This window comes from Molothrus aeneus, chromosome 6 (genome assembly GCF_037042795.1).
Source record: "Molothrus aeneus isolate 106 chromosome 6, BPBGC_Maene_1.0, whole genome shotgun sequence".
Taxonomy (NCBI): Eukaryota; Metazoa; Chordata; class Aves; order Passeriformes; family Icteridae; genus Molothrus; species Molothrus aeneus.
Genome location: NC_089651.1, coordinates 998,180 through 1,023,873, shown reverse-complemented (window position 1 = coordinate 1,023,873; position 25,694 = coordinate 998,180). Strand labels below are relative to the sequence as shown.

General features: G+C 40.6%; 1 protein-coding gene across 2 annotated transcripts in view; it reads right to left on the bottom strand.

Annotated features, from left to right (window-relative positions):
- The window catches only part of PARVA (parvin alpha), a 63,688-nt gene that overhangs the window by 21,633 nt on the left and 16,361 nt on the right, over nt 1–25,694 (bottom strand). For both annotated transcript variants that reach the window (XM_066552290.1, XM_066552291.1), the window contains exons 2-4: nt 2,185–2,274; nt 2,012–2,082; nt 1,300–1,402 (exon numbers count right to left, since the gene is read on the bottom strand). In XM_066552290.1, the coding sequence (XP_066408387.1) occupies nt 1,300–1,402; nt 2,012–2,082; nt 2,185–2,274 (264 nt within the window). The remainder of the gene's footprint in view (nt 1–1,299; nt 1,403–2,011; nt 2,083–2,184; nt 2,275–25,694) is intronic.

Below are 25,694 nucleotides of genomic sequence, written 5' to 3'. Positions count from 1 at the left end.
AGAAAATACAGCAGCTCCCTGGTGACAACACCAGAAACAAAATGCTTGGTCATTTATCAATCTACTTCTACAAAAGAGTATTTTGTTAAGATTTATCTTATTTGGTAGGAGCTGATCTTGTTCCCATCAAAGCCAACTGAGTATCTTTCCAAAGTGAGTGAGCCTAAACCACCAGCCTAAGAGACTGCTATCTCCTAATCCTGCCTAAAAACTGCTATCTCCTAATCCTGCCTAAAAACTGCTATCTCCTAATCTGGCCTAAGAGCTGCTATCTCCTAATCCTGCCTAAGAGCTGCTATCTCCATAGGTTTCTTGCACCTCCTCAGAAATCAGTTTGTGCATAGTCTCACCACAAGACTGAAGATTTAGTAAGCAGAGACCTGATCCACAATTAGGAATTAAGGGTAATGGAAAAGATTCCTCTGAAATCAATAAATGATAGATCAGTGTATGCATATTTAGAGTCAGGCTGCACCTGATACACATTTTTTGAATTTTGGGTGAAGTCACTGGAGATCTGCCCATGACAATCCAATTGCTCAGTCTGGGCACATCCAGTCCATCACAATATATTCAACAGCTTAACCATTCATAGAAGGGAATAGTCTGTGAAGTCTTTATTAGAAGTGCTCACATGATGTTTCAAGATTCATTTAGGATACTGGAAAGAAATTTACTGGAGACTTTATGAGCTGTAATAACTAAGAAAATGGCTTTCAAGCCAACAGTGTAAAAAGCACATGCCAACTGTGCATTAGCAGTTTCTTTTCTCTATCTGTTTCTCAGCTGAAGCTCAGATTGCAGTCCACTGGGCACCATTACCTCAGTCATGTTAAAAGCCAGACATCAAACCAGAAAGAAATTCCAACTTTCCAGAGGAACCTTGCAATGAAGAAACTATAGCATGGAAGGAGCAGAGATTAAAAACATCCACCATGGCACTGAGACTGCCCTTGCCTTCAAACTTACTTTCCACTTGTAACATGGCAAAGTTTGTGCAGCCCATATGCAGGTTATAAATTTAATTGGAGTGAATACTGCTGCCAAGACAAGAGCCCTCCCTCTGCAGCACCCCAGGTAGGCTTTGTGCTGTTCTCAGCAGCTGCAGAGCACCACACATTGCACTGCAGCCATGAGGGCTGCACATACAGCCCAAGGCTCAGGGGTCTCATAACACAATGCTATTTTTATATCACTTAGTGGCATAAATGTAAGATGATACTGAGGCTCCTGGGCAGGAACAAGAGATCCACTTCTTGACAAAGTGCTTTAACACTGTGCACGTGTATTTTTTCTTACCAAATAATTTCTGCAATACTTGTCCATCATACAGGTCTTCAGCCAAGTCTTTCACAATAATCCTCTCTCCTACCAACACATCATTAATCCAGTCAATTAATACCTATGTGGGAAACACAAATTTGGCAGTATTATACACTATTCATTTGCAATTTAAACCACATGTCATTTTTCTTAGCAGAAAGAATACCAAAGCTGCAGTGGCTCAAAATACAGTCTGACATACCTTCAGAAGCAAACAGGAAAGACTCAGGAAGGACTCACCTGAGGTGGCTGTGCCAATGCACCACAAGGTCTAGACAAACACTAATTGATGCAGTATCTTCTGGACTGAAACCTTTCCCTTGCTTTCAGTAGCATTTTAACATCTTACTGTGTTAAAGGTGCTGAAGTTGATTTTAACGAAGCATCCTGCAAAATTCTAACTCCAAGAATCATAAAGAAAAGGAAAGATCAGCATGATCTTCAACTGGGGATGGGATGGGACTGAGACTCTGGCCTCAGGATTTTAATAGAAATTTTAAAGTCTCCCTGTGCCACATCTAGAGAAAGATACTGCCACAATGACCTCCCCATTTCACTGGGATGTATGCACCATGTGGTTCCAACTAATTAATATCTAACTAGTGCTTCCAAGTGCTCAAGTGAAAGAGGCAGGGGTGGCATGAAAAAATAGTTCCACTTCCTGACAGGGTTTACAAGCTTTCATTACCTTCATTAGTTCTTGCAATTTTGGATCATTTCTTGAATTTGGATCCACCATCGTTCGGACTTCATTTTCCTCTGGAAGGTTTAAAAGAAAAACATTAGAAACTATCCTCCCAGGCACAACACTTCATTTTACAGCAAGTTTTCGAGTTGAGATGTAAAATTTTTGTGAATTACCTAGCATAGTGTCCTCGGGGTCTAGTTCGAATGGAATGGGACTGAGAGGTAAGTTAATGGCATTTATTCCTTCTTCCTGTAATTCAGACACTAGGAAATAAAAAAAGAAAAGCTTGGTCAAATTTCAATTTAATTTTACTTACTATTTCACTCTCACTAAAAGTAGCATTAATTGTCTTAATTTCTTTATAAGAACATGACTCTATTAGATAAGCCACTGGGTGTAATTACAGCAATAAAGTAAAGCTAACAAAAATGGGAGGCCCAGCCAACAAACCTTTACTTGTATGAGTACATTTTTCATGGATAGTGGTGCTGGAACTAACACGATTACCTCAAATCTTTTCCAGGACATGGTCCATTGTCCTCAAATTTTTAAAAGGCTCGCTTGCATGTTAATGGTTCTGACATTTTAACACTAATGAATCATTTCAGCTGAGGGAGATGGTTATTGCTCTCAGTATGTCACCGTGGCTCCAGAGATGCTTCAAGTTTAGCTCCTTGGGAAGAGCTGGTGTGGCTGTGCACCCAACAACCCAGGAGTCGCCAGGCTGAGGAACCATCCCAGACTGAAGGTGCAGCACACAGCATATTCTGCTGCCCAGGATGCTGATGGGTCTGCACTGTCCAGCTGGAGTAGGCTGCAGGATGCTTCTGGCCTGTGTTCTTGGCCTTTCCTCAGCAGAAATCACAGCAGCAAGACACAGTGTAGGATGATGAACCCTCAGAAAAGGGTTGCCTTAGTGTGCAGTCGATGCAGGTTGAAAAAGAACTTGGACATAGAAATGCAGAAGTAATCCAAGATCCCACCGTTTGGAGATGTTGTCACTAAATATGGACAAGGTCTTACTCAGCCAAAGTCCCCAAATTCTGCAAAAATCAATGTTCTTGAGAAGAAAAGACCAGAAAGACCCAGAGAAGTGGTGTGAAGGGAAGTCTGTCACTTGTTGTGTACCCAGTACAGGCCAGAGCAACTTCGTTCATTCCTCTGGGTGACCCAAACTTTAATAGGTTGCAAAGACAAAACCCTCCCTTCAGTGCCCAAACATGCCTCCCTAACAGAGAGCAAGGAATCCCAACAAGCCAACACACCATCCTGTGCTGTGGAAGAGCTCCCAGCACTGAGCAGGGAGGGAACCAGAGCAGGGATCGCACAAGTTTCTACCTTGCTTTGTGAACAATCAGTGCAAAGCTGATCTACCAAACCAGGAAAGGGGCTCACTGTCTTAGCCATGACCAGGCAGTAATGTTGCTTTGACCACTCAATTTCCAACCAGAACTGGTTGTTAGCTCATCTGTTCCAATCAGAGTTTACACTTAAATAACTTAATCCAACAATCTTACATATGGCCTAAAGATTCAGGCAGTTGTCCACAGCTTCTGACATGTACTGAAATATCTGACTGATGTGCAGATGCAAGATTCACTATCCAACAATTCAGATTTACCAGCTGATGCTTTCCTCAGTTTATTCTGAAAATCACAGAGACAATTCGGTTTCTAAGAAAACAGAGAACTACTCTAAAGGTCTTCTGTTTTGTCTCTGCCCTCATGGCAACCTCATAAGTCAGCTTTACTTCCTTGGTGCATTAAGTGTAGCTAAATTCACATGAACACTGTGATCATCAGTCAGTTGGTGTGATAACAGGCTTAGAAATTTACAAATATTTTCTATGTTCCATGAAATGTTTTGTGGTCTGCCATATGAAATGTTTCTGTGCATGCTTCAAGGATCTGTGTAGCTGTATTCAAGCATCTATGTAAGACTCACAGCAATAACAAAGCAATAACAAACAAACATTTGCCAGAATGTTTATTACTTTTAATGGTACAAAAATAACTCTGAAAAATCCATTGCCTTCAAAACTGAACCCATAACTTCACTCCATACACTCACCCTGCTTATGTATCTGTAACAGACAAATACTGAGCAGCTCTAGAGTCATAAACTGATGCTGACAATAACAGTTCCCTCGATTGTTGTATATTCTCTAAAACTGATGGCTGAAAGCAATGGATCAAATTAATCCCTGATGTAACTCCACTGAGTTCTGAGGAGTTATAGCAAGGATGAAGTTGGTCTAGCATGTACAATCTCGGGAACTGCTTGCACATTAAGTAATGGCAATTGTTGAAACTGCTAGCACTCCTTGGAGAAAATCACTGTTGGTTTCTTGGTTTCATTAACCTCTTTGATTTTTTTTTTTTTTTTGGTTCAAAATGGTTATGGGCAAATGTCAGCGGGTAGAAAACTTCCCTGTGGAGGTCTTTCTGCTCTGAAATGTTTAGCTCATGGAGGACTACACACAAAGCTTCGTGGGCAGAAAACGTGGGATTTTTTCACATCAGTCCCAAGGGGGAGCATAGTAAATAAAATCTCTTCAAGCCAACTGCCTCCACTGAGCTCTCCTGTCCCAAAGGGCTGGAGGCTCTGCTTGGGTGAGACACACTGGAGAAAGCAGTCAGCTCATTTTCCAAGTGAAGGACAGTAGTGAAAGCTTTTGGTTCCTCTCTCCAGGGAGCAGTCTGCTGGCAGAGCTTGCAGACAATTTTCCAAGGAGACTGAGTGGACCTTTCAAGGTGGAAAGTTATGTAAGGAATTCTTTACAAGGGCCACTGAACCTTGCCATACCTGTCCTCTAACATGCACAACATTCTATCTTTAATAACATGACCTCCATCATATTCTCAGAGAAAATAAGAGAAAGCAGACAAACCCCTGCCACATCTTTGAGTGAAAAGTGAACATAAAATACAAATAAGACAATAAGAAATATACATGGGGAACTAAAACACTGACATGTTCTAGAATGCAAATATTATATTTACTGCCCAGCAGGGGCCAAGCTCTGCTTTCTGTACACAGCTGTAAGCACAGACATTTTGCACACCTGCCAGAGCCATTTGCAGAACCTACCCACCACACCTCCAGATGATCCAAAGATCCCAGATGGATCCAGTTTTTAGAGAGCACAGCTCCTCCTCACCTCTGCTTTCTGCAGGGCACAACCCATGCCCCAGGCTGGTATTAGTCCCCTAATAAAGGGACTCCTGCCCTCCTGTCCCCCACAAGCAGAAAACATGACGGAGAAACCCTGAGCCTGAGAGCATCTTTTTCATTTCCTTCCCACTACTAAAAAGCAGAGATTTAACTGCAGATTAGTAATGCTACTAAATGGAGCAGGCAAGCACATGCATTATAACAAGCTGTATTAAACTAAGAGAAAATGTATTATGTAGTATACCCTCACTTTCTAAGACTTTCCATCAAAAAAATACTATGACAAATCACTGCTATACACTTAGGTGTTTATAGAGCAACCACAAATATGTGATTGAGGTTAAGAGTTTGCATACCACAGTTTCAGTAGAGGAGTCCATTTTTCAGCTGCTTCTCATTAATTTGTTTAAATTAATTTTCATGGAAATCACTTCAGCAACTTAGTATTTTAATAAAAAGAAAGAACGTAGTATTGGGACAATTTTTTGCAGCAGCAGAAATTAACACAACATAATCTAATTTCTTGAGATACTTTGAGGAGTGGCTTTGGAGCATCGGTAAGAGCTGCACTCCAAGCCTTACAGTGTAAGGCACCAGGAAGGGAGGAGGGGATGGGATGTAGCTGCAGCAGCTCAGCTCTACCACACAGGCTGCCAGAGCAGTGCACTGGGAGCTGTGAAGGACAGCACCCAGGGCTGTGTGCTGGACACAGGGAGTGCTTGGCCACTGCACAAGCCCAGCAATTAGAGCTCAGGCCTCTTTGTGGGCTCACCCTCTGCTGTGACCCAGATCCAGCCCAGGTCATCAGCTCACCATGCTGGCAATGGAAGATTAGGGACTTCATCCCTTTGGGCATGACAGCAAAATCCAGTCCTCCTTTTTTTTCAGTCACCATGCTGAATGGAACTGGGGGAATGCACTTTTAAAGCAAGACCCTGAAAAGCAACAGCTGCATCTGGGCCAGACAAATCTCTGAGCATTGGCAATGTGGAAGTCCCAGTTTTAACTCTGGATGAGGAATGGACATTTCTGCTCAGACTTCTGATTCAGCTCCACGTGCCAAATTTCTTGTGATGTAATCAAGTGCAACTCCACTGCTATCAGCTGTCAACAGACTTCCTCCCATCATGCCAGCACCAAATTTGGCCCCAGAGCTGGGGAGCCCTCAAGCCTGTATCAACAGCAACTACAGCAGCTATTTTAAGCTGGATGGAATCCTTACTGTTTTAGATGCTCTAGGATTACGAGGTCATAAACCTGTGCTATCAAATGTGTGCTCTGAGCCAGAGCCTGCCCTCTGATGTGTGCATCCAGCTGCCCTTGGAGCTGCACATCTGAGATCTGAGATGCAGCACTGCCCATACGCTTCAAATTGCCTTAATTCCTCCAGTACATGCAGCCTGTTGCTCCACATTGTATTTATTAGACAGTTTCATTTGGGTTTTTTACTCATTTATTTTGTGTGCTTGAAGGCTTTTTGCTGCCCTATTTAGTATTCAGGGCTTAGAGTCATTCTGATTTGAATGAAACACATCTCATTATTTAACTGAGCTCAGCAATGCCACATCACCAAGTGCACTCTCTGTGGTTTAGATGTATTTTATATCCATCAGAAGAATCATGAAACAAATACAGCAAGATGCAGAGTAAAACAGCCTCTCCTCTGAGTGCTGCAGCCATGTCTTCCCCATGTAACTGGTTCTGTACTTAAAAAATTAAAATTACAGAAGTGCTATGACAGGAATGGATGAATCCTGAAATTGTGCAATTAACCAATTAACTAGAACCAAACCATCATTTTGGAGGAGTACAATAACACACTGCTTCTAACCTCAATCTTTCAAATCCAGGAGGTTTAGATAGATGCATATACAACTACAGACATATATACATACATAACATTTCTGCAGGTCTTCAATTGCCTATCTTTCTCTAGCATAAGGGTTTTCCATTCAAGCTTCTCAGCATTTTTAAGGTTTCACATACATTGGGTTGGGGTTTTTTTGTTTTGGTTTGGGTGTTGATTTTTTTTTGTTTTTTGGTTTTTTGTTTTGTTTTTGGGGGGTTTTTTTGTTTGTTTTTTTGTTTGTTTTTTCTTTTAGTGGAAGCTGAGATTTGCTGACATTCACACGACTCCAAGACTTTAAGCTTTCTGTAAAAAAGTCAAAATCTCCCTGATATTTTAAACTGCTACAGTAGGCAGCAGCTTTACGTGTCATGTCTCTATCTTAAGCTATTTTTTCCTGGAACAAGCACCATTTGGAAGGCTAGCTGCAGACATCATATTGCCAGAATAACCCTGGATATTTGTATGTATGCCCACATTCAAACATACATGCCTATGCTACATACATTTAGATATGTAGCCAGAAATTACACCCAGTTTAGAAAAATGCTGATTTTCAGCACGAAATGTCTTTACTGCTCTTGTATAAGACAAACACTCAATTATAGCTGAGCCAAATTTAGATGAATCGGGTTTGGGTTTCACATTCCCTTTATTGGGTGCAAATTTCTGGTAAATGCCCACGACCCCGATGGTTTGCTTTTGTAACCACTCGTGCACAACAGCAGCTTTAGTTCTTCTACTGCTTTGATAGTCTGTAATGCAGACTTGAGTGTAAATGACTGTATCCACAGAGATCTCAGTGGATTTGTGCTGATTTATACCAGCTCACTGGCTCAGCATGACTCCTGTTCCCTCTGATATAATTCTGGTGGGGTAATTCTGGATTTGTACTGGTAAATGAGAGAACTGACCAAAATTACTTAAGACAGCTAAAGAATGAGAGAAAAAAAGAAAACAAAAACATTTTCAAAAAGTCATAGTTCAGGCTTTTATAGAATTATACTATTTAGTCAAGAAAACTTACATAATTGCTTTCTGGGCCATCTATCCAAAATGTTAATTTCTAATACCTGTGCATGTGCATCCAATATGTCCACAAAGGGAAAAGAAAATATTAATCTAAAATAGTACTGCCTAATTTTCTCTAATACATAATTCATTAAACATGGATTCTGGCAGCTCAACTTTAGCCCTCAAACAAAAGAAATCCACACAAAAGACAATAAATCCGCATTACACATGGTACTAAAATGATCCAATGGATTTATAGATGTTTACAAGTTTGCAGAGTGTGACACAGCGTCCACCAGAAATTTGATATTCACAGCACAAAACATCATAAACATATGTCTGCAACTACAAAAGGGCCTTTTTATGTGGGGATCATTGTTAAAATTGTCTTCAGAACATAAACCTTAAGTTGTAAATGCTACTCTCCATTTATTCTCCAAGACATAACAAATGAGGGAAGAAAAGTAGAGATATGTTTGTAATTGAAAATGTTTCTCAGGAAATGATCTGTACAGGAACATCATTCTCATTCCATTAACTGCTGACTCCAAGCCAACCATTTGTAAAAGTAAATAAATATGCAAACTGGCTGACAACAATGTGCCTGCCTTTAATGTTTCTGCATTAGTACTCAGTCTCCAAAAAAGAATCTATTTTCTTTTCTCATTTCTCCATTAAACCAAACATGGCATGCACACAAAAGGAACAGGAGTAATGCTGTTCACAATAAAGGACAGGAGAAATGCTATTATTTGATTTTCATGTATGCAAAACAAATTAAATGCCTTTTGCCTTGAATTTTCTCTGAAGTCCATAGCCACGCTCAAGTACCTCAGTGACTAGTTTGCTGTTCCTTTCTCTTTTTGGAATTGGCAGGAAAAAAAGCCTCCACAGACAGACAGATGTCTGGTTTGGGTAGGTAAAAAAACAACAAATCAGGAAGAAAACTCAGTCCTTTTTCAAAAGAGTACATGTGATTCTCTTTTGCCAGCTTCACTAAGCCTTCCATGCTTTCTCATTTCATTTGGGATGAAGGTTTTTTCTCAGAATTTCCCTCTAGTTTCTAAGAGGTAATAAGCAGTGAAGAGCCAAGCTAACACAGATGCCAATCATTCCATTCATTCCTTCTACATATCCTCTCAACACATCTTTTAAAATACCTAAGCAGTATCTGCAGACATTTTGAAAATCCTGTCACCCCACAGGACTGTTTAAAACCCTACTGAAAAATCCCAAAAGGCAATTTTGGGAACAAATACAGACAAGAGTTCAATTGATGCTTGTTCTTATTCCCACTGAAGAACAAACCATGCATATGAGAAATGCTGAGACCATTCCAAGTTCTTATCAAAATGTGCTGTGTGGAATCTGATCCCAAAACAAACTCCAAAGAGCCTGAGATGCTTTGGTAGAGTGTTTGTGCAACAGAAACATGCAGGTTGTTAGCTGCTCTGTGGTATCCCTACATGCAAAATACTTTACTGAAGCAAATCCTTTGACAGCAAAGTACTTTATGGAAACAAATCCTCTGACAGCTAAGATTTCCAACTCACTGAGAGATCTCTGAACTGATTTACTGAAGGATCTCAGAACAACACAGAGCACTTGGGGCCATACAGAGAGGAAGGGAAAGCATTTGTATCCTCCTCACTGACATTTTGATATTTCTCAAGTTACAACAAATCTGCAGGTATTAATACCCAGAAGAGAGGCAGCCAGACGTTTTGGTGCAAGTGGAGGCAATTGTTCTTCTTACATGCTCACCAGCCTGCTGCAACATTTTTTTCAAACATTGAGGAGTGTAGCAGCAGATTTTACAGGGCTGACTTGCCCTCATTTTGTGAATCACCAACCAGCTAAGAGCAGCTATTCCAACATCAACAAGAAGCGCTCATGCAGAGAAGACAAAACCAAGGATCTGTTCCAAGAAGTCTTTCCCAGCTCAACAAGTTCTAGCTATTCCTAAGAGAAAACCCAAAAATAGTTCTCAGGAATGTGAGGGCACACTAGTAGCAAGCTGAGGATTTCCTGAATTTCTTGCTCTTTTCTTCTTGCGTATATAAGCCTTGTTCCTGAAGGAGAAAAAGTTAAGAGAGACCCAATGCATCTCAGTAATCTAGATGAGTGCTTTTTCTTGAAAGAAAGAAAAAAATTACTACTTTTACTGGAAAGTTAAAGCTCCTTCTCACAGACTAAAAACTGGTTTATGTGTCACACACTGTCCTCATTTTCAACCTGCAGTTACTAGAACTACTTGTGTTTTGAGATAAGCAACTCACCATCTTCAAGGAAACACTCTGTGACAAAGGATTAAAAGACTTTTAAAAAGTGGCCAAGCATTTCTACATCCCAGAAGGAAAAAACCCAAAATACCCCAAAAACATGTTAGTATCTTATGAGAGCTTCTCACGCTTCAAGATCTTTCTTTACTATCAAAATCAACCAGGATGAAGTTTGGGGTTGACACCAAGGCTGGAGAAGCAGCAAACACAAAAAACATGGGATAAGAGTCACCTGAAGAAATTAAAACAATAATGAATACAAATATGTAGATATATTACTTATTTGCAGAACTGGTAGTTTGCAGTCCACTTTTTGATACCTTCTTTGTCAATCCTGAGTATCTAACCCTGGTTCTCAGATTCAGCAGCAGAACTGACTTGCAACATCTAATTCTGTTTTTCCCCTTGACTTTAAAGATTTTCAGTTTCTTGCTATGTTTAATATTTGTGCCTAACACACAGATGGTTTCTTAAAGTCTCTGCAATATGTCCCAGGGAATTGGAGTTTATAGTCAAGGACAGAATCAGGACCTAATTTGGGAATTGGGATCTACAGACAGGCCTTCAACATGGCAAAAACAGGCTGTGGCTTTGGCTGGATCAACAGAAACCCAGCTACATTCTAAAAGAAAAAGGGGTGGATTTGGTAAAAGGCTGCAAATGAAACCTTAAAATGGAAGAAATGTATCTTCTAGCATCCTGAAGACAAAACTGCCCTTCAGAGCTCTCATGGCCAATGTGAGGTTAATGTGAATTTGAGAGCAAAGAAGCTTCAGGCTTTGTCCTGAGAAAAGGGGAAGTTCCTCACCTCACACGAGTGTGCACTGCCAAGCTGCACAGTCACATGTGTGGAGCCCCTCTGCTTCTCCCAGCCATACAGCACTAAGGGCTAGCTCAGGGATGGGAAGGGATATACCAGGGCTGTCTGTGGAAATCCCTGGCTAGAGGGAGGACTTTGGTCAGCTGGCATAAATCACAGTGTGGTGTGATCAATAGTGTGGCTGTGCTATCCTCCTAAAACACATTTACACAAAAGTGTAACATGATGATGCAAGACAGGACTTTGGTAGCACAAACTAGAAATTGTGTTTGGCTTAGGAAAGTAAAATTTGTTCTCAATTTGCACAGGAAATAAATAAACACTTTCCAGCCTAGGTTTTCAAATCCCTTAATCAGAATTAATTCATTTAACAGAAGAAAACAGCAGTATCCTCATTCTGCAGCATAGAAAAAACCACAATTCTAGTTTAAGGAATTAATCTACATGTTTCCTTTCTGGACACAAACTGAACTTGTAAAATGGAAGCCTAGCACTTATAATACAGCCTTAAAAGCTCATCTGTAATGTTATATTAGCCAGACAGAGCAGACAGGAATCCTGTACCTTTTGCTTTCCAATCCCCTGTCATGGCAAAGAAAACACCCCTTTTTCCATAAAAACCAGCAGCAATGATTTTCATCCAGCCCTGTAGCTTGGCCTTCATGGGCCCTGCCTGGTACCCTCTGTGCATTCCTAATTTTGCTTATTTCCTTATAAAATCAAACAGCTGCTCCAACTTCCAAATGCCCTGTCTAAAACAAACACCTGACTGAACTGTTCATCTGATTTTGGTGTTTCTGTGAAGACAGCATGGTAAGGGTAAAGCCCCAGCTCTGACCTGCGCCTGCACTGCCACTGTCTCTTCCTAGAGATCTCAAACATGCTGCAGTTTCGGAGCAGCACTTGCTGGCACCTGTCAAGAGCTGTCAGACAAGGGAAACATCCCTGGGTGAACTTCTGCCTATTAAATGCATTTCCTGGGTTGCTGTCATTGCCAATGTGTCAATGTCATCATGAGGAACAATCACAGCAACAGTGCCTGTGGCTGTATTTCCTGTCCCACTTTGCAGGTGGGCATACCTAAACCTGCAGCTCAATCATCGATGTAAATAACCTCAAAAGGGTTTTACTCCATGGCACCAACACATTTGGAGTTTCCCCAAAATAATATGCAGCCTTCTGCTTTGATGTTGTGAGTTTGTGTTACCGTTCCTCTTAGAAAGTGCATAGTACCATGAGGTTTTCATTTTAATAAGCATGAATATTAAAACTTACTGACTGCATAACACATAGTCCATTTGAAAATTGCTATCCCAAGCATGCTTTTGACTACAAATAAAAACTTGTCCTGAATGGAAATTCAGCTGATAAAAATCACTATTTTTACACTGGAACCAGTGTTACCCAAAGACTGCATTTGTACTAAACTGAAGCTAACTGAAATACATAATCTTATGAAACATCACAGGATGATACAGCTAATTCTATTTCATATTGCAGAAATACTTTCACAGAATAACATTAAATATTAACAGACTGCTGTATTTTCTTCTTCTTTTACCCAGGAAAAACAAAGTCTGACAGAAATAAGAAGGAAATAAACTCTCATTCTTATCTTCAAAATATTGCAAACCAAAAATAACTACCATTATAAAAATACAGGGTCAGAAAGCAATAACCAGAAAAGCAAAACAACCAGATGAGTCGGTCTGGGCTCCTACCTTTAGGGCAAAATGCTCCACAGCCCATCGTAGGGTCGCTGGGCCACCGTCATAGTGCATCCCAGGGGGAACTGCAGTCCTTGAGGTGCTGGAAGCCCCTGGCAGGGCCCTGTGCTGCTGCTCTTCAGAGGAGCTGGTTTAGCTTTAGAGCTGTTTTGCACCAGAATGGTCCAAGCACATCACAACTCCTGGCTCAGAGCATCGCTTCAGAACAAGCGACTGACTGCCTATATAATTTAATATGATGCCACATGAGACTCATAGACCATCTGCAAAAGAAACTAAATCTGCTTTTTGCAGCTTGGTGAGTTGTGTACTGAAGGCTGGGATGCAGTTTTGATTGTGTGCTTTTGTTATCAGTCATACAACTAAACGAAGTGCTCAAAGGGCAAGTGCAAAACACACATTTTTAGCAATCCCAGTCTGTTCTGTTCTGGGTAACTTTTACCTTTCCTCCTTGTAACTGAATAAAGTCACAGGTCCCCTCAAAGCACAGGAAAAGTCTATGCATAGACACTGCAACATTTGATGGGAAACTTCTTTCTCTTTCTCCTCTTTCTCTTTTTTTTTCTTTTGGTTTTACTTTTTTGTTTTATTTTTCGTTTTTGTTGTTGTGAAACAAAGTCTGATCAACAGGAGTTACTTTAATCCTGTTGTCTGAATTAAGATGCATGTATGATATTACCAAATATTACCAAATTCAGATCCTGATCACAGTTTTCTTTTCTCCACAAATACTTCCCTAGTGAAATAATTAGCAACACTCACATGGAACAAGGACTAAGCCCTGAAACAGGCAAAAGCATATAAAAAGCTAAAAAGTAGAGGAAAGGAGAGGTATGAGCCATCAAAAAAATAATAAACTACTGGTAAGAAATAAACTAGTTTTATGGTCTATGGGCTCTTCCAAAGGGGAACAATAATGAAAATATGATCTAAAGCAATTACTTACTTGGGTTAAAAATCGAATTCCTATGAAGTTTTCTACAGACTAAAACTTTTCAGAAGCTATAAAATGTCTAAGTGCTTGTTGCAACTTGGAGCAGGAGGAGGGAAGTGACACATCCCTGGCTCATTTCTAAGTCATGGAAAGTAGTTACCTTTCTAATTTCCAATGGAACTCCATTTAAAATACATGTGCCAAAACACAAGTATGGAGTGGTATTTACTGTTTAGGATTATTTAGCTGAACTACACAACATTCCTCCCCCAGGTTTCATATCAGATGTGATTCCTTGCAGAAGAAGTCTCAGAGCTCTTGTCTGTTCTGGCACCACATTCTCTGCCAGTTCTAAGGAGTCTCTGATACACACAGGTCTGCAGGTTTTGGGTCACTCCTAAAAGCAGCTTTCCCTGCCAACGTTTCTATTTCATGCTGCACTCACAGGTAGTAATGGGGCTCCCTATTCGGACTCCTGGAGTCCCACTGCCTTCTGGCACTGAAAACCTGCATTGCTGGACTGCTGAATAACAGCATTCAATTACAGACAACACTGAGCTGGCAGCTCTTTACCAAGCTTTCCTTTTCTTAATTTCTCAATAGAATCATAAGTGTCCCACATACTTTATTATGGCAATCCTGTTTGGGACACAAGTACAGCTAAAGGAAAACATGCTTCACTGGAAATGCCAAGAAGGATGCCGAAAATTATTATATATTAAGAAAATTCATGAAGTCCAAAGTCACAGCTACCTGCATCATCAATTCAATCACTCATTTTATAAGTGCTTATTTACATCTGTTCATAAAGTAGTATTTTTTTTTTGCATGCACAAAAGCAGTTATTTTACAAAAAATAGTAAATGAAATTTGTTTCTTTTATGCTGAGTTTTTATACCAACAGAAGCAGACAAAATATCATGCCCAGGTAGTGGGTGAGGTTACAGCAGGGTAAGAAGGCTGCAAATTAGCTAAAGCAGAGCTCTTTCCTCAGAGGGTATAACATGGCAAGAAGTGGAAAACTTCAGCAGGTCTGAAGTACACAGCTTGGGGACCCAGTAGAGGAATTTCTACTCCTCCTTTCCATAATTCATTTTCACTTGCCACAAACATAAACTCAAGCAGGGCTTGATTTCTAATTCCTGTAATATAACAATACCTTTCAAAAAGCCTGTGCACTTCTCCCTCCCCTTAGCAGAGGTCACAGCAGGGAGAAAACCCAGCACATTGGGAAGATGCTTTGGGCCTAGAGTTTCCCAAACTGTTCCTAAGGGCTCATTCTCAACCCTGCAATTTTCAGCTTTGTAAAAACAGAAATATAGCCAGGGAGGGCTAAAGTCTTATTCAAGCCATTTTGGCCATCAATACAGGAAACAATTCAAAGGCAACATGACACTGATAGCATAATTTGTGAAAATGGATAAATACTGGATCTGCCACATAGCACATTAACCCATGTAACAAATAAATACAGAAATAGCACTGCAATACTTGGGTAAAAGGTTTTGGTTCACAGAGGAGGAAATTCAATTAAAGCATGTAATGTCAATTACTGTCATTTGTAATTTTATTTTGCTTCCCTAGAAACAATACAGATGCAGGATTCTAAAGTTACCTGCATGTTTGATGCAAATGGGATAAAATTATCTAGGTTCTGAGAAAATCCAGATAGTAGTAAGGAAAAAACCCCACAGTTTTACCTAAACTCACTCATGGATCTTCTTCAGAGTGCTGGTCACATGAGAACTGACAAGCCTTCCATTTAAACACATAAGCCAACAACCCATACCCAAAACAGGACTTTTATGTTTCAAAAATGATGTTAAGTGATCAGAAAGGCTGGGAGGAGAGCAACTGCTTAATTCTCAGCTACTGCAAATGGGCACAGCCTTACTAAAGCCAACAGAAGAGCACTGACTGATAGCAGAAGAGAATTTGCCTTACTGTTTACACTGATTGATTCCAATTGGAAAATTACAGGGCCAGGTCCTTAATGCTTCTGTCTCCTTTGCCCTGCTCTGTGTAAAAGCGGCTAAAAGTCACGTGGAAGACTCCAAGCATCCCAGCAGCACAGAAACAAACACTGCCAGCTCCCATCAGTCCCTTTTCCCCTTTGCCACGGGAAATGTGCTGCAGCAGCAGCACCCAGCTCTGCCTTCACACCAGCAGCTGTGCACAGCAGAGCTCAGTGCTGCACAGAAGCATCCTCCCCACAGCATCTTCTGCTGAACTCAGGAAATAATACAAAAAATCAATTCATTAAAGTACTGTTGGTGAAATAAATGCCAGGCATCTTTCTACCTTGCAAACTACAATATGAGCTCTACCAGAACTACCAGAGAATCTGCTGTCAAGACCTCCAAGCCATTTTCTTTTAAGCATCGCCACTTCTAAATATGGAAGCATCCTGCCTTTGAAAACCCATGCCTTCCTCAACAGTGTAATGCTACAGTAAAATGATGATTAGAATGATAGGAAAGAGCTAACAAAAGAAAGACTAAATCAATCAGATGCTTCCTTATGCCTCTAAATGATACACATAAATTGTGTCTATCAGGTTCCCCCAGGCTATTTCAGGAGCAAGCAGAACACAAAATGATGCAGATTCATTAGAAAAAGTCTAAATCTAATCTACCTGAATTTAAAATGCCAGGAATCATGTAAATGGAAGAAAAAATGACAGACTTTGCATGTTATACATAAGCAGAAACAAGAGTCATATAAACTGGGAGTCACACAAAGTGCTCATTTACCAAGAAATTACAGGTGAGATCCCTGGCAGTGCAAACATCTCTTGGTATAACTGCAGTGAGGACAGAGGTGTCTCCAAACTGCCCTTGTGCCTTCCCCTGCCCTCCAGAGGATGCCATGAGCCTGGCATGTGGGGCTTCAGGGGTGGCACTGAGGGTATGGGTGACATTTAACCTCTCCTTTCCACTCACCAGGGCTAAAATCCAAGAGAAGAATTCCAGCACAGGCTGTGTGATGCAAAGGGAGAAGGTAGATACCAGAGTTATGTTTTTAGACATGCAAATTAAAACGGTGTCCTTCCCAAATAACACATGAATGCTGACAAAAGTAATTTAAAAGGGTCAATCCCAACTAGATCTAGGTGGCAAATGCAAGAAAATTAGACTCTTGAAAAATAAAATACTACTGATATGACAGAGTTCATCTATAACATAACTGACATATGGCAAAAATGCATTGACAAGAACCTGAGAAACTCCAGCTCTCCCAGAATCTTACTGTTATTTGCAATGCACCTTGCAAAGTCCAAGTGTTACTCAACACAGGCAGGCCCATGGCCTTTTTCCCTAAACACCCAGGAGAAAGAGAATGATGTTAGACCTATAAATACACACACTTTTTTATGCCTCGTACCATAAACAAAATCTTTACTACAACCATACATGCACACAAAATTGGATCATTTGGAACACTCAATAGTACAGCCTCTCTCTCCTAACAGGCCAGCCTCATTCCCTGCCATTAAATCAAGACACATTCAGGTCTAAAACCTTCACCTGGAGCCAGAGTTCTTGACTTGCTATGTGCTGACATTTTAAACTGAATGCAGGAATAGTTCTCCTCTCATTTTCTAAGCTATGCTGGATCAAAATCTAAACATCAGCAATGCTCCTGAAAAGACAAATCAACCTCAAAGTCAACAGAATCTCAGCAGCATAAACCCAGTAAGCAGATCAGACCTAAATCATAATTCCTGCCGATTTCTCTTGTTGCACAAAAATATTTCTCAGCAACAGGCAACACAATTGTTTACCAAATAATTTACTCATTTTTATGTCATTATTTCTCAAGTGGAAAAAGCACTGACTTTCAGGGATGCACTAAATTGGCTCAAAGTTTGTGCTAGAGCAAGAGGAAAAAACCCTTGATTTATAGACCTGCACATTAACAAGTGCCTCTTTCTTGTTACTCTCTCTGCCTTCCATTTAGAGTTCATGTTACTGGAGTTGGATTTCCTCTAGGCTGGGCCCTATTCAGTGCCTGCATTACTACCCCAGTTCCACTGGAGAGTCTGTTCCCAGAATCCTGCCAAGCTGGCAGTATGGTTCCTGAGAGACTACTTTGCCTGACATGCAGTAAGCTATTTATTGACACACCACTGTTCCCATTCAGTTCTGCACCTAAGCACTCAACTGGATAGCAGTTCCATATGTTGGATCTGTTACACTTCTCTGGAAAATTATATTACTTTGGGTAAATAAAAAGCTAAGAGCAGCAGGAAAAATATCATAAAAATGCAGCCAAATTTGTTTCATCCTGCCTCCATCAGCAAATTTGGTCTATGACCTCTGCATATGAGTAATGCAAGTGCTTTAAAACTTGCAGTGATTTATATTTTCAGGATAGGAAGTTCAAGGCTTATATTTCTGCTCCCCTACCATACATTATTATTCTTTATACACAATTTCTTGATAATTATCTATCTAAAATATATAGGCATCTTTTTTTCCTACTTTGTGGTGCACATTAACCAAAACCATTCATCTCAATAACCAGTCTCTGGGTTCTTGGCAGAGTAGAGCTGAATGTGTAGGTTATTCCTGGAACCATACTAGGCTGATGCTCTCATCATAGTTTTAGTCATGGAAACAGGCTTGCACCAAGACAGGCATTGTTTGTTAAAAAGGAAATTCCTGGCATATCTGTGAGAAATGAGGAGTAATAGGGTACACCACTTAAAAATGTAATATTTGCACAGGGCTGTTCATTAGAAGGCTTTAGTCTGCTCTACAAGTCAGGTGATGCTTTTTGAAGCTTTGGGCTCGTGTCCTGCTGAGAAACCACTCTCTGTATTCACAGTTCCTCAGCAGCACAGCTTCACTCCATGAGACGTTCCCTTCACACAAGAGCAACGAGTTCTCTTCAAGCTTTGAAGAGATCTAGCAAAAGAGCTGACTTTCCAGTTTCTCTAAGCATTAATAGTGGGGCTTTTGGATTTACAAACCTGCATTTTCTATGGCCTATTTGACCTTTACCACAACACTTGCAAGGTTATGAGGAGAGTCTCACTGCCTTGAAAGGGATCATTTGCTTCCCTTGTGATTCAGCCCCGTGAGAAGCACAGGGCAGCTCTAGCCATGGATATGTGACTTTACCATGAGGGACCAACTCTGAATTGTAGTGCTGAGCTGCCACTGATTAAGCACTCTTTGCCCGACTTCCTGTGAAATGCAGCAAAGAGTCCCTTCACAGAATAACAGTGTAAAAATATGTCTCCACAGATAAATTCTTTGCAGCTCTGTGTCTTCAGCACTTCCCTCTGTAGGATATTTCATGACAGCAAAAGCAAAGTGTCTCACTCATCAGAGTCTGGGGAGTTTGTGTGACACTGGTGTTTATCCTCTTTGCTCTCTTGGACTGGTCCTGCCCAGACAATGAAAACCTTTTCATCTCATCTCTCCAGAGTACGAACAGAGATCAATAATTCTGCTTTATCAAACGGAAAATCTCTGGGGTCTTGTGAATCATGTGCTGGCAGCTTTATTTAGATGGAAATCTATGTTCATCCCTGGAAAGCCTTGCTTTATAAAACGATTTTCTGTAACATTCAGACTTCAGTTGATCTTTCAAATAATTTCTAGGCTGAATGAGTTAAAACACAGGTGAAGTTTCCCTGCTGGATGATCAGCTCAAGCACAAAACCTGATCTGACAGATCTGGATCAGTTTTAGAAGTCGGCTGCAAAATGTTACATCAGTGAGCAAGTTAATCCTAATGCAGGACCTGAAAGCTTCTGTTTTTCTTCAAATGTTTCCATTTTCATTAGTACTACAGGGCATGTCAGGCGAATCCTGCCCTTTGTTACTTGTGCAGCCCGATTGCAATTAAGCTAACAAGTCTGCTGTAGTACAGGATGGTGTCCAAACCCTTTTCATAGCTGTGGTAGCTCAGGAAGAAGAAAGCAAACCCTTAATTTGTCACTGAGGTAAGCATTTATCGACTGTGGGACCAAAGGAAGGTCAACACATCTCTGCTGTTTCAGAACTACAATGGCACTTTAAGCCTCCTGATACCACTTTGATGCAGACAATGGCCATTATCACTATTTCATGAATATGAGAACAGACACATAGAGAAAAAAAAAAGAAAGAGAATTTGCACGCAGCCTCAGAGCAGAGCAGGATTAGTGCTCAGAGGCTGCTGGCTCCCAGCACAGGCTCAGTCCCCACATCATCACTCTCACCCACATCCCCCTGCCCTCACCCTCTGTCCTGATTCAAGCTGGTCACCTCCTCAGCACTGCTCTCCCCTTCCAAGGCCTGTGTTTGCTATCACCTTTCCTATCTCCCACTCTGCTGCTGCTCTGCCACTTGCTCCCCACGGCTTCCCCCTTCTGCACCCTACAGCTGCAGGCATAGAGCCAGAGCTGCTATGTCCAAGGGATCTTGTTCTCCACATCCCACACGGAGCAGAACCAGATAGGTAAATGATGAAAACCAGTGCCCCATGTTGCCAATCTAATTTATTATATTTTGAATGCAGGTATTAAAAATATGAAAATTATTGTTGACTCTCACTTGTCCGATTTAGTAGCACCTTAGACTGATCATTTGAACTTTTCCTTAGAAATCTGTTTCCAGAATTAACTGCTGATTTTACATTACATCCTAGACTAAGTATTTCTCACCATAATCTCCAGCCCTCTCTGCTCCCTGTAAAACATTTTTTCCTGTTAATTTCTGAAAAGTCTTTAAACAATATTAGGAAGAGAATCTGACAGTCTATGCTTCTAGGCAGAACCAAATTCAAAACCACTGTACAGGCAAAAAAAATTTAAAAAATTCCTGGATCAATCAAAGCTTAGTTCAAGAAAGGGAAGATGTTGCCTTTAACAGTCAGAGGAATCTGCCACCTGTGGAAGAGCCTGAGGCAGGCAAGCCGTGCTGAAGAGCAGAGAGGAGAGTGTCAGTGCCTGGCCAGGTTTACACAACTGCAGCTCTCCCTGCCCCAGCAGGGCAGAGCTGTGCCCCACCACAGAGCACCTGCATGCAAATGCAGCAGCACCAGCCCAGGGGCTCCGAAGGGAGCCACTTGCCATAAGTAAATGCACTTTGACAGCAGCTCCTAATAAGAGGAAGGAAATGAGGGAGAGAAAGAAAAGTGATAGGAGACAAAAGGACTTTATAAAACCGGGCTTTATTGCTTTCATTTGCAGCGTTTTCCCTTTGTTCTGTTGAGCCTTCCAATTCCAGATACTGCACAAAAGAGATACCTGTCTAAAAAAGTTTATTTCAATCTGAAACTGACTTGTAAGATGCTTCACTAATTCAACAGCCCATTATCAGGAGTAACAATGAGCTACCTCTAATTAATTTGGTGCAGCCTTTGCTTCTGATACCAATCAAATCAATATTAATGGAGAGTTTGTGCTCTCTCATTACAGCACAAAAAGGGTAGCAATCTTCTCATGAAGATTTTTGGACCATAAACTGTGTTTGAGGTCAGCGTAGCTGGCTTCTTCCCACACCCTTTTTTTCAACCAGAATGGAAAAAAATATATAATGATGTGCTATTTAGTACCTGGATAAAAATCTACACTTGGGCTGCCTACACCAAAAGACTGAAACCAGTTCAATATGAAGAAATCTCAGTCTAAGAAAATAAAGATTTTAGTAGCTCGCAGAGCTCAAATTAAACACTTAAATAGGTAACACTAGATATTTCTCATGCTGCCTCACATTTCTCTATTTATTTTTATCTGCAGGATCAGGCGTGTTAGAGAGGGAGGCCTGGTAAGAATTGCCTCAGCCATCATTCTTGGTTACTTACATCTGTGGTCAATTTTCCACACTTTCTTCCATAAAAGGTAAACGAGGCACTGTACTTGCAACAGGATAATCTAAACAATATGAACAATGTTACTGTTGAAGACCATCTGGCTCATCAAGCACAGCTCCAGACTTTTAACTCCTTGAATAAAGTGTGGAACCCCGCAGTGGTTTTTTTTTATTTTATTTTTTATCCAAAATTCATTTTTAAAATGGTAAAAGTAGAGGTCCTGGAGACACGAGGGATTCAGACAGGGAGAAAATTCAGTTTCTGGTTTTTATCCTTTTTGTATCTTATGTATGTTGCAATCCAGGCTACATACAAACACTCAGACGTCAACTTTTCCTATTAAAAAAGCCCTCCACAAGTAACTGGTGTGTGTGGGGTTGGTGTTCCAGAGGGGAGACAAGAGAGTTAAGTATTTCATAATTCACTTCAACTTAATGGCCTGATTCTGCCACTTCTTAAAAGGTAATAAAAGTCAAAGAAGGGTCACCAGGAATCAGAGGAAAACAGGGGGGAGGGGTAAGGGTGAATGCGACCAAAGAAGGCTTTTGCTAATTGTACACACAATTTCTTATCTGTAGATAAATGAACAAGTGGCTGCTCTCAGGAACAAAACAGCCTGGAAGAGGGCGAGCCAGCAGGGAGAACACCGTGATCCCCAAGGTCCAAAGAGCAGGGGAAGCACTGGAGCTGTTTGTGCCCCATCCTCCAGAGGCCAGCCCATGACTCTGTGCCTCAGTTTCCCCAGCCAGCCACTCCCAGGGGAGCAGGGCCAAGGCTCACCTCAGCTCCGGGAAGCTCTGGAACACAGAAGGGCAGCCAGTCGTGGCTTACAGCACAACAGACACACAGGAGTTAAATATTCTTACGCTTCCAATAGGCCACAGACTGCAAAACACACTTGGTTTTCAACTGAACAACAGAAAGAATTAGATTTTCTCATGGGTCTCTGTTCAGTTTTCGCTCAGTTCCCTCATTTCTCTGTGCATAGAGTGGGTTAAAAAGCCCTGTAAGCATTGGCTGTAACAGGGCAGGGCTTTGGTCCTCAAGGGGGTTGTTATCCTCCAAAGAAGTTTTAATGGCATTATAAAAACCAAAACAAAACAAAACAATAAAAACATCCAAAACAAAACCCCACAACCAACTGCTTGTTGAAATACTTCAATGCTTTTTATTTAATTTCTAAACATATTTTTGGAAAGGAAAGCAAAGAAAATGAATTAGACCATAGTTGGATTTTTTTCTTTTTGTGTAAACACAAAAATTAATTTTCATATTCAGCGGTTCCTTGCTTTAAATTCTGCATCTTGCTTTAACTAGAAACATCAGCCTATCTGGTTTCTAGGTAGAGCACACACAGGGCTGAATCTTCCCCTACAGTAAGTTCTTCCAGCCACTCCCAAAAACATGTGCCCACAGCCCTTTTTCAAAGTCTACTCTAATTTAGATCTAATTTTCATTGAAGCTAATATATCATAAGCCCACTGCAATATGTACTGACATACATATGCTGAATTCTTGGCTTACAAAATCATTTTAAGATGCAACAAGGACTTTTAAAAATTATTTTTAAAGAAATTGTATTTAATATATGCTCATGACTCATCAATTGAAAAGAAAAAGCAATGTTACAGTAAGCAAGATCGGGCAGTTTTATGATTAATGGGGTCAAAACGTTAGAATTCATGTTTAAAACTTTGGTTACCCACACTGAAACAATTAACCCTATCTATCGAGTACCAGGCCCCAAAAAACAATGCAAAACTTCAGAAAGAAGCAACACTATGTTACAAAACATTTATTTTGGTGTGTGCTCCTTCCCTTCATAAACAGAGCAACAGATTTCACTTCTTTATCAAGAGATTCTCTGGGTGTAACTCTTCCAAAACAAATCTGGCTTTGAAGCCCGAGACGTTAGAGTACAATGTGTAAACTAGGCTTGCCCTAATGGCTATTTTGCTGCAAAAGCATCCTGTTTTCTGCTGTCCCAACTGAAAGTCCCTTTCCTCCTACTTCAGCTAATATTAGGATTTGAAAAATGAAAACAGAAGTCATTTGATCAGCAAGGAATCTGCTGCCAAAACCTCCCGTGCGATCGTGACAGCCCTGGTTACAAAAGCGCTGCCAATTGTATCGTAGCTCAGAGAAAAACCATTCCTTTATGCCGTCCTGCTTTTTAAAGGTTTTCTAAGCCTTCTGATGTTGACATTCTTGTAACGAACCTTCTCACACACTTTCTGTAAATAACTTATTGTTTTGCATTCTTTTATGGAGGAAGAGAAATTTGATGGACTGTTGGTTTGTCCAGTGTCATTGGAGAGGTGGCACTGTCACCCTCCAATCCACTGACACTTTTGGAAATCTATAAATGTTGGAGTCAGAAAATAAACTGTTTTTTCTACCTTGAGAACAGGAGCATGCCCGTGTCGTGTTGTTTCGTGTCTTATAGTAACATTTAAATTAATTTTGCTGCTAACTTGACTGAGTGTTCATGATAGCAAACATCAAATGCACTGTAAGCAGCTCCTGGATTTTAATTAAGAGCATTCCACAGGAATAATGCTAACACGTGCTGAGTGATAAACATATAAGCGCTAATACTGTTCTGTAAAGCCTTAAATTACACGCTCCACTGTGCTGCATTTAAATCCTAGAAGACACTGGCACCAATTGCTGGGATTACAACTTTCAATTAAACCTAGAACTAAATTACTGGATTTCTAACCATTTCTTTAATCCACACCTGTCTGCTAAGCCTTTCACCACATTCACACTTAATAACCCTTAACATTTCTCATTGAGAAAGCTCAAAGGTTCTTCCAAATTGAATCCCCGTCACCACTCCACTTCACGCATCTGGAAACTGAGGCACACAATAATTAAATATGCCAAACTAATGCAGGAACCTGTGCCACAGCCACTGCTTTTGAAAGGGGCAATTACACCTTGTTCCAAACTTGTTGATCAATCTAACTCCCACCTGATCACCTCTTGTGCAAGTATTCACATGGCCATATGGTAAATTATGCCAGGAAAGAGCTTCAGATTAAAATTGAGGGGTAAAAGGAGTTACTGCATGTAAATGAACACAGCTGTAGCCATTATTTATGAGGCACCTCTAGGTGGGCACATTTCTAGACTTCTTCTGGATCTTTCTATATTGACTCAGTATAATCAAAGACTACAGCTGCCTTTGAAAGTCTCAGTCATGTTCCCCATCTAACTGAAAAAGAAAATGATAAAAGAAGAAAACAAGAGATAAAAGAAGAAAACAAAACCAAAATATTTTTTTCCTCCTGATTCAGGACTGTTCTCTATTTGAAAAAGTAGTTAATTGCTTTTCTAAATAATGTTAACGTTACTCAGATTAAATCTCATCAAAAAGCATTTCGCCAACATGTGCACTTCATATAGCAAAATCCTCAGATTTTCTGAAAGCCTCATGCCCACACTCTTGTCCACACCACAGCTGAAGAGCTGCATGGATGCTGTGCATGGTGGAGAGCCATGACACAGGGGAGAGCTCTGCACCTGCCTTTCCACACCTGGAGTGCTGTGCCCAGTTCTGGGCCACAAAGGTGCTTGGCGACCTGGAGCACCTCTCATGAGGATGAGACCCAGAGTCCCAAAGCTCTGGTGCACACAGAGGTTCTCCAACTCAGAAATGTTGGGAATATTGAAGAGAACTGGAGAAGCACAGAACAGGGCAAAGGATCTCCTCAGCCATGCATACCCTCAACTACTCTTTACATGCACAGACATCAAATAACTAATTCAAATTAAAGAAATCTAAGCCAGATGCATATACAAAAACACCTCATTCCTTTCCTGCATTCCTACTAGATTCAGCCTGGTAAAAAGTAGTCTATTGAACAAATATGCTCTGGGCATAAGATCTGTCACAAATCAAAATTATTGAGAATGATTCTGTTTTTCACCTAATATTTGATATATGTTATTAGGTATATTGAAATCCTCATACACACAGGAAGTAAATGGTCTGGATATTTTGAGAAGTGTGAAGCTAACATGTATCACTTCTGAGGAAAAATATTATCCTCTCCTTTTTTGGTGGTCATT